Genomic DNA, 14,809 nt, shown 5'->3' with positions numbered 1-14,809 from the left:
AACAATAAGCGTTGCTATGCAACCGGGTGAGGCCACAAAGTATAGCGCAGCATTATGCATTTGTTTACATGCCCACCGGAACCCCGAGGCATTACCAACAGATCAACGCACAATCAACCCATACAGGACATCTCTTTCTCCACGTGTTAGACATTAGAATGACTCTTCTTGTCTGTCACGTACTCTTCTTGTCTGTCACAGACTCTTCTTGTCTGTCACATACTCTTCTTGTCTGTCACAGACTCTTCTTGTCTGTCACGTACTCTTCTTGTCTGTCACAGACTCTTCTTGTCTGTCACGTACTCTTCTTGTCTGTCACAGACTCTTCTTGTCTGTCACATACTCTTCTTGTCTGTCACAGACTCTTCTTGTCTGTCACGTACTCTTCTTGTCTGTCACATACTCTTCTTGTCTGTCACATACTCTTCTTGTCTGTCACAGACTCTTCTTGTCTGTCACGTACTCTTCTTGTCTGTCACATACTCTTCTTGTCTGTCACATACTCTTCTTGTCTGTCACAGACTCTTCTTGTCTGTCACGTACTCTTCTTGTCTGTCACATACTCTTCTTGTCTGTCACAGACTCTTCTTGTCTGTCACGTACTCTTCTTGTCTGTCACAGACTCTTCTTGTCTGTCACGTACTCTTCTTGTCTGTCACATACTCTTCTTGTCTGTCACAGACTCTTCTTGTCTGTCACGTACTCTTCTTGTCTGTCACGTACTCTTCTTGTCTGTCACGTACTCTTCTTGTCTGTCACAGACTCTTCTTGTCTGTCACGTACTCTTCTTGTCTGTCACGTACTCTTCTTGTCTGTCACAGACTCTTCTTGTCTGTCACGTACTCTTCTTGTCTGTCACGTACTCTTCTTGTCTGTCACATACTCTTCTTGTCTGTCACAGACTCTTCTTGTCTGTCACGTACTCTTCTTGTCTGTCACAGACTCTTCTTGTCTGTCACGTACTCTTCTTGTCTGTCACGTACTCTTCTTGTCTGTCACATACTCTTCTTGTCTGTCACGTACTCTTCTTGTCTGTCACGTACTCTTCTTGTCTGTCACGTACTCTTCTTGTCTGTCACGTACTCTTCTTGTCTGTCACGTACTCTTCTTGTCTGTCACGTACTCTTCTTGTCTGTCACGTACTCTTCTTGTCTGTCACGTACTCTTCTTGTCTGTCACATACTCTTCTTGTCTGTCACATAAGTGGCGCAACTGATGCGGTATTGTGCTAAGGCAAAATTATTTTGACCGGACATTTTGACCAGAGAGATTTAGATTTGCCGGTCTTCAGCATATTTTACCGGTCATAGTCCGGTAATTACCGGCTAACGGGAACTCTGACTGACACGTCTCCACAATTGCCATAATAGATTGCCCGATCGGGCAACCAGCAGGTGAGGCTTCATTGCCCGAGCTAAATACTAGATTGCCTCGGGCCATCGGGCAGTCGTTAATGTCGAGCCCTGTACCTTCATATATACTATAATACCTTCATATATACTATAATACCTTCATATATACTATAATACCTTCACAGACAGCCTTTGGACGAGCCCCCATATGTTACGACCACAGCCTCTACTCCGCTGTAGTGCCACGCGCTGAGACACGCAACATACCTCAAAGTGATTTAAAGCCAGGACCATAGTCAGTGCCTTCTTTTCGATGGTGGAATACCCCCGCTGGTGGCGATTGCATTTCTTGAAGAAGTATGACACAGGGTGCTCCACTCCACGATCAGTTCAACTACGTCTGCACGCTGCACATCAGGCAAATGTGCTAGACGAGACTCAATATCCATCAGAATTTCTGAGTTTCGCAGCCTCCCCTGTAACACCGCATTAGATTGAACAACAATATCCTCATCCCCCTCCGCAATGACCTGGGCCTCAAAGGTGGCAGGTCTGTCACTTTCAGCACTGGACAGCGCCACTACACAGGCAGCGACAGATTTATTAACCCCAAGGTGGCCAGCAAGCTGATGATCATGAGCCAAACTTAAGATATCACAGCGATATTTCGACGGGACCACCACCTGGGGAGGGTCACTGATTGGTATGTCTAATTCTGTAGCCCTAAAACTGTCAAACAGATCAACATCATCGCTAACCTCAACTCCACACTTGGACTTGGCGCGGGTGACTGCACAGCCGGAAAATACATCAGGGTACACTTGGACCCGTTTATCTGGATACACCACCACAGGAACCGCAGTCACCTCTGGCTTAACGAGCACTCTGCCACCGGCTAAATCATTCCCAAAGATCAAATCTACCCCCTCAATCGGAAAACATAGCCGAACCCCGACAATAACCGGACCTGTGACTAGATCTGACTCAAGGTGAATATTATGCAAGGGCGAACCTACATACTGCATCCCAAACCCCCTCACAAGAACACCTGAACCTACATACTGCATCCCAAACCCCCTCACAAGAACACCTGAACCTACATACTGCATCCCAAACCCCCTCACAAGAACACCTGAACCTACATACTGCATCCCAAACCCCCTCACAAGAACACCTGAACCTACATACTGCATCCCAAACCCCCTCACAAGAACACCGGAACCTACATACTGCATCCCAAACCCCCTCACAAGAACACCGGAACCTACATACTGCATCCCAAACCCCCTCACAAGAACACCGGAACCTACATACTGCATCCCAAACCCCCTCACAAGAACACCGGAACCTACATACTGCATCCCAAACCCCCTCACAAGAACACCGGAACCTACATACTGCATACCAAACCCCCTCACAAGAACACTGGAACCTACATACTGCATACCAAATCCCCTCACAAGAACACCTGAACCTACATACTGCATCCCAAACCCCCTCACAAGAACACCGGAACCTACATACTGCATCCCAAACCCCCTCACAAGAACACCGGAACCTACATACTGCATACCAAACCCCCTCACAAGAACACCGGAACCTACATACTGCATCCCAAACCCCCTCACAAGAACACCTGAACCTACATACTGCATACCAAACCCCCTCACAAGAACACCTGAACCTACATACTGCATCCCAAACCCCCTCACAAGAACACCGGAACCTACATACTGCATACCAAACCCCCTCACAAGAACACCGGAACCTACATACTGCATCCCAAACCCCCTCACAAGAACACCTGAACCTACATACTGCATACCAAACCCCCTCACAAGAACACCTGAACCTACATACTGCATACCAAACCCCCTCACAAGAACACCGGAACCTACATACTGCATACCAAACCCCCCTCACAAGAACACCGGAACCTACATACTGCATACCAAACCCCCTCACAAGAACACCGGAACCTACATACTGCATACCAAACCCCCTCACAAGAACACCGGAACCTACATACTGCATACCAAACCCCCTCACAAGAACACCGGAACCTACATACTGCATACCAAACCCCCTCACAAGAACACCTGAACCTACATACTGCATACCAAACCCCCTCACAAGAACACCTGAACCTACATACTGCATCCCAAACCACCTCACAAGAACACCTGAACCTACATACTGCGTACTGTAACCAGTACCTAGTAACCAGCACTTAGTAACCAGCACTTAGTAACCAGTACCTAGTAACCAGCACTTAGTAACCAGCACTTAGTAACCAGCACTTAGTAACCAGCACTTAGTAACCAGCACTTAGTAACCAGCACTTAGTAACCAGCACTTAGTAACCAGCACTTAGTAACCAGTACCTAGTAACCAGCACTTAGTAACCAGCACTTAGTAACCAGCACTTAGTAACCAGCACTTAGTAACCAGTACCTAGTAACCAGCACTTAGTAACCAGCACTTAGTAACCAGCACTTAGTAACCAGCACTTAGTAACCAGCACTTAGTAACCAGCACTTAGTAACCAGCACTTAGTAACCAGTACTTATTGAGCCGTTTTATTATAAAAGGCCAAACGGGAAAGAAGGTCTGGAGGACTGGCCAAAAAGAACAAAAGGAAGGAGGGAGCCCGAGCCAGCCACACCAGGGGCCGTAGGACCCAGAGCTCCCCCCCCCCCCCCAACCAAAAGTCAAGCGTAAACCCTATGGGAACAAAATAAAGCCGCGAAAACTGGACTACCAGGTCCTCCAGGCTAAACATAAACACATCCACAACATACACAATTTATCTCAAACCCCACTACATAACAAAGGGTCTTTAAAGGAGAGGGTCTTCCGGCGTCAGGAGAGGCTTATCTCAAACCCCACTACCTAACAAAGGGTCTTTAAAGGAGAGGGTCTCCCGGCGTCAGGAGAGGCTTAGCTCAAACCCCACTACATAACAAAGGGTCTTTAAAGGAGAGGGTCTCCCGGCGTCAGGAAAGGCTTAGCTCAAACCCCACTACATAACAAAGGGTCTTTAAAGGAGAGGATCTCCCGGCGTCAGGAGAGGCTTAGCTCAAACCCCACTACATAACAAAGGGTCTTTAAAGGAGAGGGTCTCCCGGCGTCAGGAGAGGCGCGAGATCCTTCTCCTCCAGCTTCTCTTTATATATCCACGACTGAGTGGAATTTGGAACACCTGGGCAGGGGCGGAGCCAGGGACAGACCAGGTGCACCTGGGCAGAGGCGGAGCCAGGGACAGACCAGGTGCACCTGGGCAGGGGCGGAGCCAGGGACAGACCAGGTGCACCTGGGCAGAGGCGGAGCCAGGGACAGACCAGGTGCACCTGGGCAGGGGCGGAGCCAGGGACAGACCAGGTGCACCTGGGCAGGGGCGGAGCCAGGGGCAGACCAGGTGCACCTGGGCAGGGGCGGAGCCAGGGACAGACCAGGTGCACCTGGGCAGAGGCGGAGCCAGGGACAGACCAGGTGCACCTGGGCAGGGGCGGAGCCAGGGACAGACCAGGTGCACCTGGGCAGGGGCGGAGCCAGGGACAGACCAGGTGCACCTGGGCAGGGGCGGAGCCAGGGACAGACCAGGTGCACCTGGGCAGGGGCGGAGCCAGGGACAGACCAGGGTTGCGGTCGGATAACCCAAAAATCAGCTCCTATCGTCTAACCCTATCGTCTATCCCTTGACCTCTGAGTGAAAGGTCACGGGGTTAAGGGATAGTGGATAGGAGAATTCAAAAGGACTTAGGAGAAGAGACTGCGGTACTTTAGAGAATCGACTGCACTTTCACTATCCGACGTGTTTATGATGCGCCAGCGGACGTCATGAATGTGCGCCTGCTGCTGTGGGGAAACTATGGAAACTACAGTTTTCTATACAGCGGACTACAACATGGATGTTTAATAAGAACGAGGGACTACTGTAAACTCATCTAGAGACTCTGCACCGTGCTCTGATGCTGTTATGCTTTATGAACGGGGACAACAGAGAAACATATTCTTCATGACCAAAGTTGGAATTGAAATAAAAAAGGAAAGTGAAACTTATGCTCGTCACCCTCTCCCTCCGGTCCACATTAATACAAATGATCCCAATACGTATGATTGTATGAAAAGATCTTAAAATCAATACAAATGTATTTATTATAAACGTTAGTCCTTAACATCTATCACTGTGTATATCACCATTCAAACATCTTTTCAAAGTTGAACAAACCCCACACAGCTCAGTAAAGACTGTGAAATGTTGACTTTATTTGATCATTTCAGTAAAAAACTAACGTTCATATTTCTCTTTTTGATTATAATACTGATGAACGTTCAAAACAAAGCACTTTGGCAACTTACCACATACGTTTTAAAATGCTTAATAAGCACCGTAACTTTCATGATATCATTTCTCCGTCATAATCGGTTGTTTCCGTGAACGGCCGACTGTTGTGGGGCAGCATGTTCTCCTCTCCTTTAGGTGAGGGAGGTCCAGTGGTTCCTAAGCTAAAGGAGGCTATAAAGGAAGTTTGAAACCTCCTTTCCTTTCATCTAGAGAATTGGAACGGCACTTATCATAGCTGCCACTGAGGGACTTCCGGGTCATTTCTCTCCGTTAGGAAGGTTCCTAAGCTAAATGGACTATTCGACTTCAGCCCAGGTGCACCTGCGCAGCAGGGAGACAGAAAGACAACAAGGAGGGGAGCACGTGACAACTATAATACCTTTATCTATACATTCTATAATATCTTAACAATAACAAACAATAATTTAAAGATGTTCTCTAATTTATTCAGAATAAATATACTATATATAGGTTATATATAAATATATATATAAATCACATGACCACAGAAAACTGTTAAAATTATAACTTTATTTTTACAAACGGTTCGGCCTCCTGCCGTCTCAGACTCAGATCTGCAGGTATTTACACACGGATAGCAACCTGTTAGCAACCTGTTAGCAACCTGTTAGCAGACTGTACACACTCTGCTGATACACACTCTGTGCTGATACACACTCTGTGCTGATACACACTCTGCTGATACACACTCTGTGCTGATACACACTCTGCTGATACACACACACTTTATTCCCTTGTAGAAAACGCTCGGTAACAAACAGGCTTCTTGACGTCCAGACTAAAAAACTGTACAGAGATCAGTAGGTCTCCATCATCCTCATCATCTTCTTCATCATCACACGCATGCGGAGTACTACAACTACGGGTCAAACACAGGCTCAAAAAACACGCAAGGCAGAACACAGAGGAGATATTAAACAGCGATAACCATCAGAAATATATCAGAGGTATTATAAGAAGAAAAGCAGGAAGATCATTCAGAAAACGCCTCGTCTGTTTCAGACCAGCAGACAGGCTGTCATATTGCCTTAGAGCGGGGTCAGTCCATTACACTGAAAGCATCCAGGAAGTACCCTGTGCCAGAGTCCAGGAAGTACCCTGTACCACATAGTCCAGGAAGTACCCTGTACCAGAGTCCAGGAAGTTCACTGTACCACAGAGTCCAGGAAGTACCCTGTGCCAGAGTCCAGGAAGTACCCTGTACCACAGAGTCCAGGAAGTAGCCTGTAACAGAGTCCAGGAAGTACCCTGTACCAGAGTCCAGGAAGTACCCTGTAACAGAGTCCAGGAAGTACCCTGTGCCAGAGTCCAGGAAGTACCCTGTACCACAGAGTCCAGGAAGTACCCTGTAACAGAGTCCAGGAAGTACCCTGTACCAGAGTCCAGGAAGTACCCTGTAACAGAGTCCAGGAAGTACCCTGTAACAGAGTCCAGGAAGTACCCTGTAACAGAGTCCAGGAAGTTCACTGTACCACAGAGTCCAGGAAGTACCCTGTGCCAGAGTCCAGGAAGTACCCTGTAACAGAGTCCAGGAAGGTTATGGCTAGAAAGGATCCGTCTTGTGTAAATATGACGTCACGTTCTCGTTGTAACTCTCGTTGTAATCGGAGCGGCTCGGAAACACATCTACAGCAGTGACATGCAACATACACATTAATGCAGCAGCAATATTAATAGAGAAACATCAGACATAATAGTAAAACACTGAAAGGGAACATTTTATTGCACCAGGAGCCATCTTGGGACTTTTACTGCGACAACGTTGACTTGCCTGTGAATAAAAAATAAACCATAGTGTTGGTGATCTACAGTGTTGTCATTCTTCTTTGAACAGCAAGACCGCTAACATCCTATTTCAACAATCACACTCCCTGTAATTTACATAATTAATAGATAGTTTAGCTTCTCACCATCATTTGCTGTGGCCCACTGATGTTAACGATCGTAACTGAAAGGCTGCCTGCCAAACGTAAACATTCAGCCACGTGACTTGCAAACTCTCGCGAGAGTTTTACACAAGACGGGTCCTTTCTAGCCATAACCGTCCAGGAAGTACCCTGTACCACAGAGTCCAGGGAGTACCCTGTTCAAGAGATGCTAGTTGTATTGTGCTGCTAGCCGTCAGTAGCTAACTGTCAGTAGCTAACTGTCAGTAGCTGGCCGTCAGTAGCTAGTCGTCAGTAGCTAACCATCAGTAGCTAACCATCAGTAGCTAACTGTCAGTAACTAGCCGTCAGTAGCTAGCAGTCAGTAGCTAGCCGTCAGTAGCTAACTGTCAGTAGTTAGCAGTCAGTAGCTAGCCGTCAGTAGCTAGCCGTCAGTAGCTAACCGTCAGTAGCTAGCCATCAGTAGCTAGCCCTCAGTAGCTAACTGTCAGTAACTAGCCGTCAGTAGCTAGCCCTCAGTAGCTAACTGTCAGTAACTAGCCGTCAGTAGCTAGCCGTCAGTAGCTAGCCGTTAGTAGCTAGCCCTCAGTAGCTAACTGTCAGTAACTAACCGTCAGTAGCTAGTCGTCAGTAGCTAACTGTCAGTAACTAGCCGTCAGTAGCTAGCCGTCAGTAGCTAGCCCTCAGTAGCTAACTGTCAGTAACTAGCCGTCAGTAGCTAGCCGTCAGTAGCTAGCCCTCAGTAGCTAACTGTCAGTAACTAGCCGTCAGTAGCTAGCCGTCAGTAGCTAATTGTCAGTAACTAGCCGTCAGTAGCTAGCCGTCAGTAGCTAGCTGTCAGTAGTTTTTAGTTTTTTATTTCACGTTGATTTTCCTGAGCTCGATCAGGTGCGTTTAGATTGTGTTTGTTATTGTAGCGTAATGCTATGCTAGCTGTACTTTCACAATATGAGTAAAACAATACAATGAATTTATCTTCCCATGATGCAACAGGACACACAATGAGAGACAGACAGCGCCACCTAGCTGCAGAGTGAAGGCACAGCAGGGATAAATAGGTATAAATAGGACTTACAGTATGTACATGTAATAAGTTAGTAACTAGCTAACACACACACACACACACACACACGCACACACACACACACACACACACGCACGCACACACACGCGAACACACTCCCCACGTTTCAAGATTGTTTTACTGTCTTTTAGTTTCAGTGAAATGGAGTCTCTGTCTGAGGCTGAATCTGATTTGTTAATAGAGTAAAAAGTGCAGAATCTGTTGTTGAGGCGAGTTAGCATGTTAGCATGTTAGCATCATCGCTAGCTGGTGAAAGCAGAGGGTTCAATTATAAACACCGTCTTAACATCCTTTGTTTTCTGTTCATTACACCTGTTAGCAAAAATACATTGACTTCCAGACCAGGGCACAGGAAGTGCTTCATGTGGTCACAGTCCAGGGAACAGGAAGTGCTTCATGTGGTCACAGTCCAGGGAACAGGAAGTGCTTCATGTGGTCACAGTCCAGGGAACAGGAAGTGCTTCATGTGGTCACAGACCAGGGAACAGGAAGTGCTTCATGTGGTCACAGACCAGGGAACAGGAAGTGCTTCATGTGGTCACAGTCCAGGGAACAGGAAGTGCTTCATGTGGTCACAGACCAGGGGACAGGAAGTGCTTCATGTGGTCACAGACCAGGGAACAGGAAGTGCTTCATGTGGTCACAGTCCTGGGAACAGGAAGTGCTTCATGTGGTCACAGACCAGGGAACAGGAAGTGCTTCATGTGGTCACAGTCCTGGGAACAGGAAGTGCTTCATGTGGTCACAGACCAGGGAACAGGAAGTGCTTCATGTGGTCACAGTCCACACCAAGTAAACCTGAGAGCAGAGGAAGACTGGAGGGGGTTCTGGACCAGGTAGATGGTTCTGGACCAGGTAGATGGTTCTGGATCAGGTTGATGGTTCTGGATCAGGTTAGTGGTTCTGGACCAGGTTGATGGTTCTGGATCAGGTTAGTGGTTCTGGACCAGGTAGATGGTTCTGGACCAGGTAGATGGTTCTGGATCAGGTTGATGGTTCTGGATCAGGTTGATGGTTCTGGATCAGGTTAGTGGTTCTGGACCAGGTTGATGGTTCTGGACCAGGTTGATGGTTCTGGATCAGGTTGATGGTTCTGGATCAGGTTAGTGGTTCTGGACCAGGTTGATGGTTCTGGATCAGGTTAGTGGTTCTGGACCAGGTAGATGGTTCTGGACCAGGTAGATGGTTCTGGATCAGGTTGATGGTTCTGGATCAGGTTGATGGTTCTGGATCAGGTTAGTGGTTCTGGACCAGGTTGATGGTTCTGGATCAGGTTGATGGTTCTGGATCAGGTTGATGGTTCTGGATCAGGTTAGTGGTTCTGGACCAGGTTGATGGTTCTGGATCAGGTTGATGGTTCTGGATCAGGTTGATGGTTCTGGATCAGGTTAGTGGTTCTGGACCAGGTAGATGGTTCTGGATCAGGTAGATGGTTCTGGACCAGGTAGATGGTTCTGGATCAGGTTAGTGGTTCTGGTTCTGTTATTGCTGGCTTCAGTAGTATAAAAAACACCCAGCATGTCAGAGATCAGCAGGTCGATTATAAAAACTACAAAGTGTGCTTAGTGAGTCCCCACAGAGCAGAGGACTCTGGGTAACGTAGTGAAGGCAGCAGGCGGTGCTCTCTGATTGGTGGATTGTCAATTCAGGTTTGGTTCGAATGCTGCTGCAAAAACTGGATCTCCTGAGAGTGACTATAAAAACTCTCTCTCTCTCTCTCTCACACACACACACACACACACACACACACACACACACACACACACGCACACACACACACACAGGAAGACACAGTGTTAACAGAGTTTGTGTCTCTTCGTCCTCTTCTTCCTCAGCAAGGGTCAGAGGTCATCAGAGGTCATCAGAGGTCATCAGAGGTCAGTGACCTTGTTCTCCACCAGGGCGGCGACCTGCTGCAGCCGATAGGCCAACTGCATCTTCTGACCTGAGGCGTCCTCCTCCAGAGACAGGATGATCTGACAGACAGGTGAGAGAGAGACAGGTGAGGAGAGACAGGTGAGAGAGAGACAGGTGAGAGAGAGACAGGTGAGAGAGAGACAGGTGAGAGACAGACAGGTGAGAGAGAGACAGGTGAGGAGAGACAGGTGAGAGAGAGACAGGTGAGGGGAGACAGGTAAGAGAGAGACAGGTGAGAGAGAGACAGGTGAGGAGAGACAGGTGAGAGAGAGACAGGTGAGAGAGAGACAGGTGAGGAGAGACAGGTGAGAGAGAGACAGGTGAGAGAGAGACAGGTGAGGAGAGACAGGTGAGAGAGAGACAGGTGAGAGAGAGACAGGTGAGAGAGAGACCGGTGAGAGAGAGACAGGTGAGGAGAGACAGGTGAGAGAGAGACAGGTGAGAGAGAGACAGGTGAGGGGAGACAGGTAAGAGAGAGACAGTTGACAGAGATACAGGTGAGAGAGAGACAGGTGAGGAGAGACAGGTGAGAGAGAGACAGGTGAGGAGAGACAGGTGAGAGAGAGACAGGTGAGAGAGAGACAGGTGAGAGAGAGACAGGTGAGAGAGAGACAGGTGAGGGGAGACAGGTGAGAGAGAGACAGGTGAGAGAGAGACAGGTGAGAGAGAGACAGGTGAGGAGAGACAGGTGAGAGAGAGACAGGTGAGAGAGAGACAGGTGAGGGGAGACAGGTAAGAGAGAGACAGTTGACAGAGATACAGGTGAGAGAGAGACAGGTGAGGAGAGACAGGTGAGAGAGAGACAGGTGAGGAGAGACAGGTGAGAGAGAGACAGGTGAGAGAGAGACAGGTGAGAGAGAGACAGGTGAGAGAGAGACAGGTGAGGGGAGACAGGTGAGAGAGAGACAGGTGAGAGAGAGACAGGTGAGGAGAGACAGGTGAGGAGAGACAGGTGAGAGAGAGACAGGTGAGAGAGAGACAGGTGAGAGAGAGACCGGTGAGAGAGAGACAGGTGAGGAGAGACAGGTGAGAGAGAGACAGGTGAGAGAGAGACAGGTGAGAGACAGGTAAGAGAGAGACAGGTGAGAGACAGACAGGTGAGAGAGACAGGTGAGAGACAGACAGGTGAGAGAGAGACAGGTGAGAGAGAGACAGGTGAGAGACAGACAGGTGAGAGACAGACAGGTGAGAGAGAGACAGGTGAGAGAGAGACAGGTGAGAGAGAGACAGGTGAGAGACAGGTAAGAGAGAGAGACAGGTGAGAGACAGACAGGTGAGAGACAGACAGGTGAGAGACAGACAGGTGAGAGAGAGACAGGTGAGAGACAGACAGGTGAGAGACAGACAGGTGAGAGAGAGACAGGTGAGAGAGAGACAGGTGAGAGACAGACAGGTGAGAGACAGACAGGTGAGAGAGAGACAGGTGAGAGACAGACAGGTGAGAGAGAGACAGGTGAGAGAGATACAGGTGAGAGAGAGACAGGTGAGAGAGAGACAGGTGAGAGACAGACAGGTGAGAGAGACAGGTGAGAGACAGACAGGTGAGAGAGAGACAGGTGAGAGACAGACAGGTGAGACAGACAGGTGAGAGACAGACAGGTGAGAGACAGACAGGTGAGAGACAGACAGGTGAGAGACAGACAGGTGAGAGACAGACAGGTGAGAGACAGACAGGTGAGAGAGAGACAGGTGAGAGACAGACAGGTGAGAGACAGACAGGTGAGAGACAGACAGGTGAGAGACAGACAGGTGAGAGACAGACAGGTGAGAGACAGACAGGTGAGAGACAGACAGGTGAGAGACAGACAGGTGAGAGAGAGACAGGTGAGAGAGACAGTGTGTTACCTGGTCGTAATATTTGTTGATATACTTGTAGAGTTCATGAAGAGCAACAAGAGTGTTCATCTCTGAGGCAAAGCTTTGCTGAAATGTAGAAACAGATGTGATTATTTCAGTATTCAGAATATACATTGAATAAACTTGAATATACTTATTCATTTACTGCATGAATCTTTATATTATCAAGAAGTGTATCACGAGTATTTGTACTCAGTAACATGTTGAGTTTCTTACCCCGGAGAGTTCAGTCAGAGTGGAGTTCATCTCCTGATAACACCCTGAGGCTGAGCTGTGGATATCACTGTAATACCTACACACACACACACACACACACACACACACACACACACACACACACACAGACACAGACAGACACAGACACAGACACACACACACACACACACACACACACACAGACACAGACACAGACACAGACACACACACACACACACACACACACACACACACACACACACACACACACACACACACACACACACACACACACACACACACACACAGTCATTATAGCATGTCCCTTCACATTGAAATGATACTCCATAGTCCATAGCCCTGGAGCTCTCACCTCTCCACCAGCTGCTTGTATCGGGGGATCTCTCTGGCGTACAGCAGCTTGTTCACAGGAGAGTCCTGATTGGACAGAAAGTCAGAATGAGGTCACATGACAGACAGACAGGCAAACCAGGGTTGCGGTCGAATAGTCCAAAAATCAGCTCCTAAGTTCTAACCCTATCGTCTATTCCTTGACCTCTGAGTGAAAGGTCACGGGGTGAAGGGATAGTGGATAGGAGAATTCAAAAGGACTTAGGAGAAGAGACTGCGGTACTTTAGAGAATCGACTGCACTTCCACTATCCGACGTGTTTATGATGCGCCAGCGGACGTCATGAATGTGCGCCTGCTGCTGTGGGGAAACTATGGAAACTACAGTTTTCTATACAGCGGACTACAACATGGATGTTTAATAAGAACGAGGGACTACTGTAAACTCATCTAGAGACTCTGCACCGTGCTCTGATGCTGTTATGCTTTATGAACGGGGACAACAGAGAAACATATTCTTCATGACCAAAGTTGGAATTGAAATAAAAAAGGAAAGTGAAACTTATTACTTATTACTCGTGCTCTCAGACGCGCTTGCAGGCGTGCAGAGAGAAAATGGAAAAAGGATAAACTCCATGTCTCCCTAGAAATCCTTGGTGCTTGCCTTTCTGACCAGACGGCAGTCAAAGCAGCCAAAACAGAGCACATTTCTCTGTTCATCTCCAAAAACAGCCATAAACCTCAGGTTCTTTTTAATGTCCTCAACTCGCTCATGAATCCCTGTGATGTTTCTTCTATTGTCCCATCGACTACTCTCTGTGATAAGTTTCTTACATTTGTTATTGAAAAAGTATCTGCTCTTAGGCTAGCCCACACTAGTGCTACCCCAGATCCTGCTCCCTCTCTGTGCCCTGCTGTCCTCGACCACTCAGAGCCTGTACCCCTCTCTGTGCCCTGCTGTCCTCGACCACTTTGAGCCTGTACCCCTCTCTGTGCCCTGCTGTCCTCGACCACTTTGAGCCTGGATCCCTCTCTGAGCCCCGCTGTCCTCGACCACTTTGAGCCTGTACCCCTCTCTGTGCCCTGCTGTCCTCGACCACTTTGAGGCTGTATCCCTCTCTGTGCCCCGCTGTCCTCGACCACTTTGAGCCTGTATCCCTCTCTGTGCCCCGCTGTCCTCGACCACTTTGAGGCTGTATCCCTCTCTGTGCCCTGCTGTCCTCGACCACTTTGAGCCTGTATCCCTCTCTGTGCCCCGCTGTCCTCGACCACTTTGAGCCTGTATCCCTCTCTGTGCCCCGCTGTCCTCGACCACTCTGAGCCTGTATCCCTCTCTGAGCCCTGCTGTCCTCGACCACTTTGAGCCTGTATCCCTCTCTGTGCCCTGCTGTCCTCGACCACTTTGAGCCTGTATCCCTCTCTGTGCCCTGCTGTCCTCGACCACTTTGAGCCTGTATCCCTCTCTGTGCCCTGCTGTCCTCGACCACTTTGAGTCTGTATCCCTCTCTGTGCCCTGCTGTCCTCGACCACTTTGAGCCTGTATCCCTCTCTGTGCCCCGCTGTCCTCGACCACTTTGAGCCTCTATCCCTCTCTGTGCCCTGCTGTCCTCGACCACTTTGAGCCTCTATCCCTCTCTGTGCCCTGCTTTCCTCGACCACTTTGAGCCTGTACCCCTCTCTGTGCCCTGCTGTCCTCGACCACTTTGAGTCTGTATCCCTCTCTGTGCCCCGCTGTCCTCGACCACTTTGAGCCTCTATCCCTCTCTGTGCCCTGCTGTCCTCGACCACTTTGAGCCTGT

The 14,809-nt window shown here is 48.7% G+C and overlaps 1 protein-coding gene across 1 annotated transcript in view; it reads right to left on the bottom strand.

Annotated features, from left to right (window-relative positions):
* Window positions 1-6,211: 6,211 nt before the first annotated feature.
* The window catches only part of plxnb3 (plexin B3), a gene marked incomplete at its 5' end in the record, with an annotated part of 28,489 nt that continues 19,891 nt past the window's right edge, over window positions 6,212-14,809 (bottom strand). The window contains 4 exon segments of the mRNA XM_034148174.1: window positions 6,212-10,667; window positions 12,454-12,531; window positions 12,682-12,757; window positions 13,034-13,098. Of these exon segments, the coding sequence (XP_034004065.1) occupies window positions 10,563-10,667; window positions 12,454-12,531; window positions 12,682-12,757; window positions 13,034-13,098 (324 nt within the window).

Source organism: Trematomus bernacchii, unplaced genomic scaffold (genome assembly GCF_902827165.1).
Source record: "Trematomus bernacchii unplaced genomic scaffold, fTreBer1.1, whole genome shotgun sequence".
NCBI lineage: Eukaryota > Metazoa > Chordata > Actinopteri > Perciformes > Nototheniidae > Trematomus > Trematomus bernacchii.
This window is presented reverse-complemented; position numbering and strand designations above follow the sequence as displayed.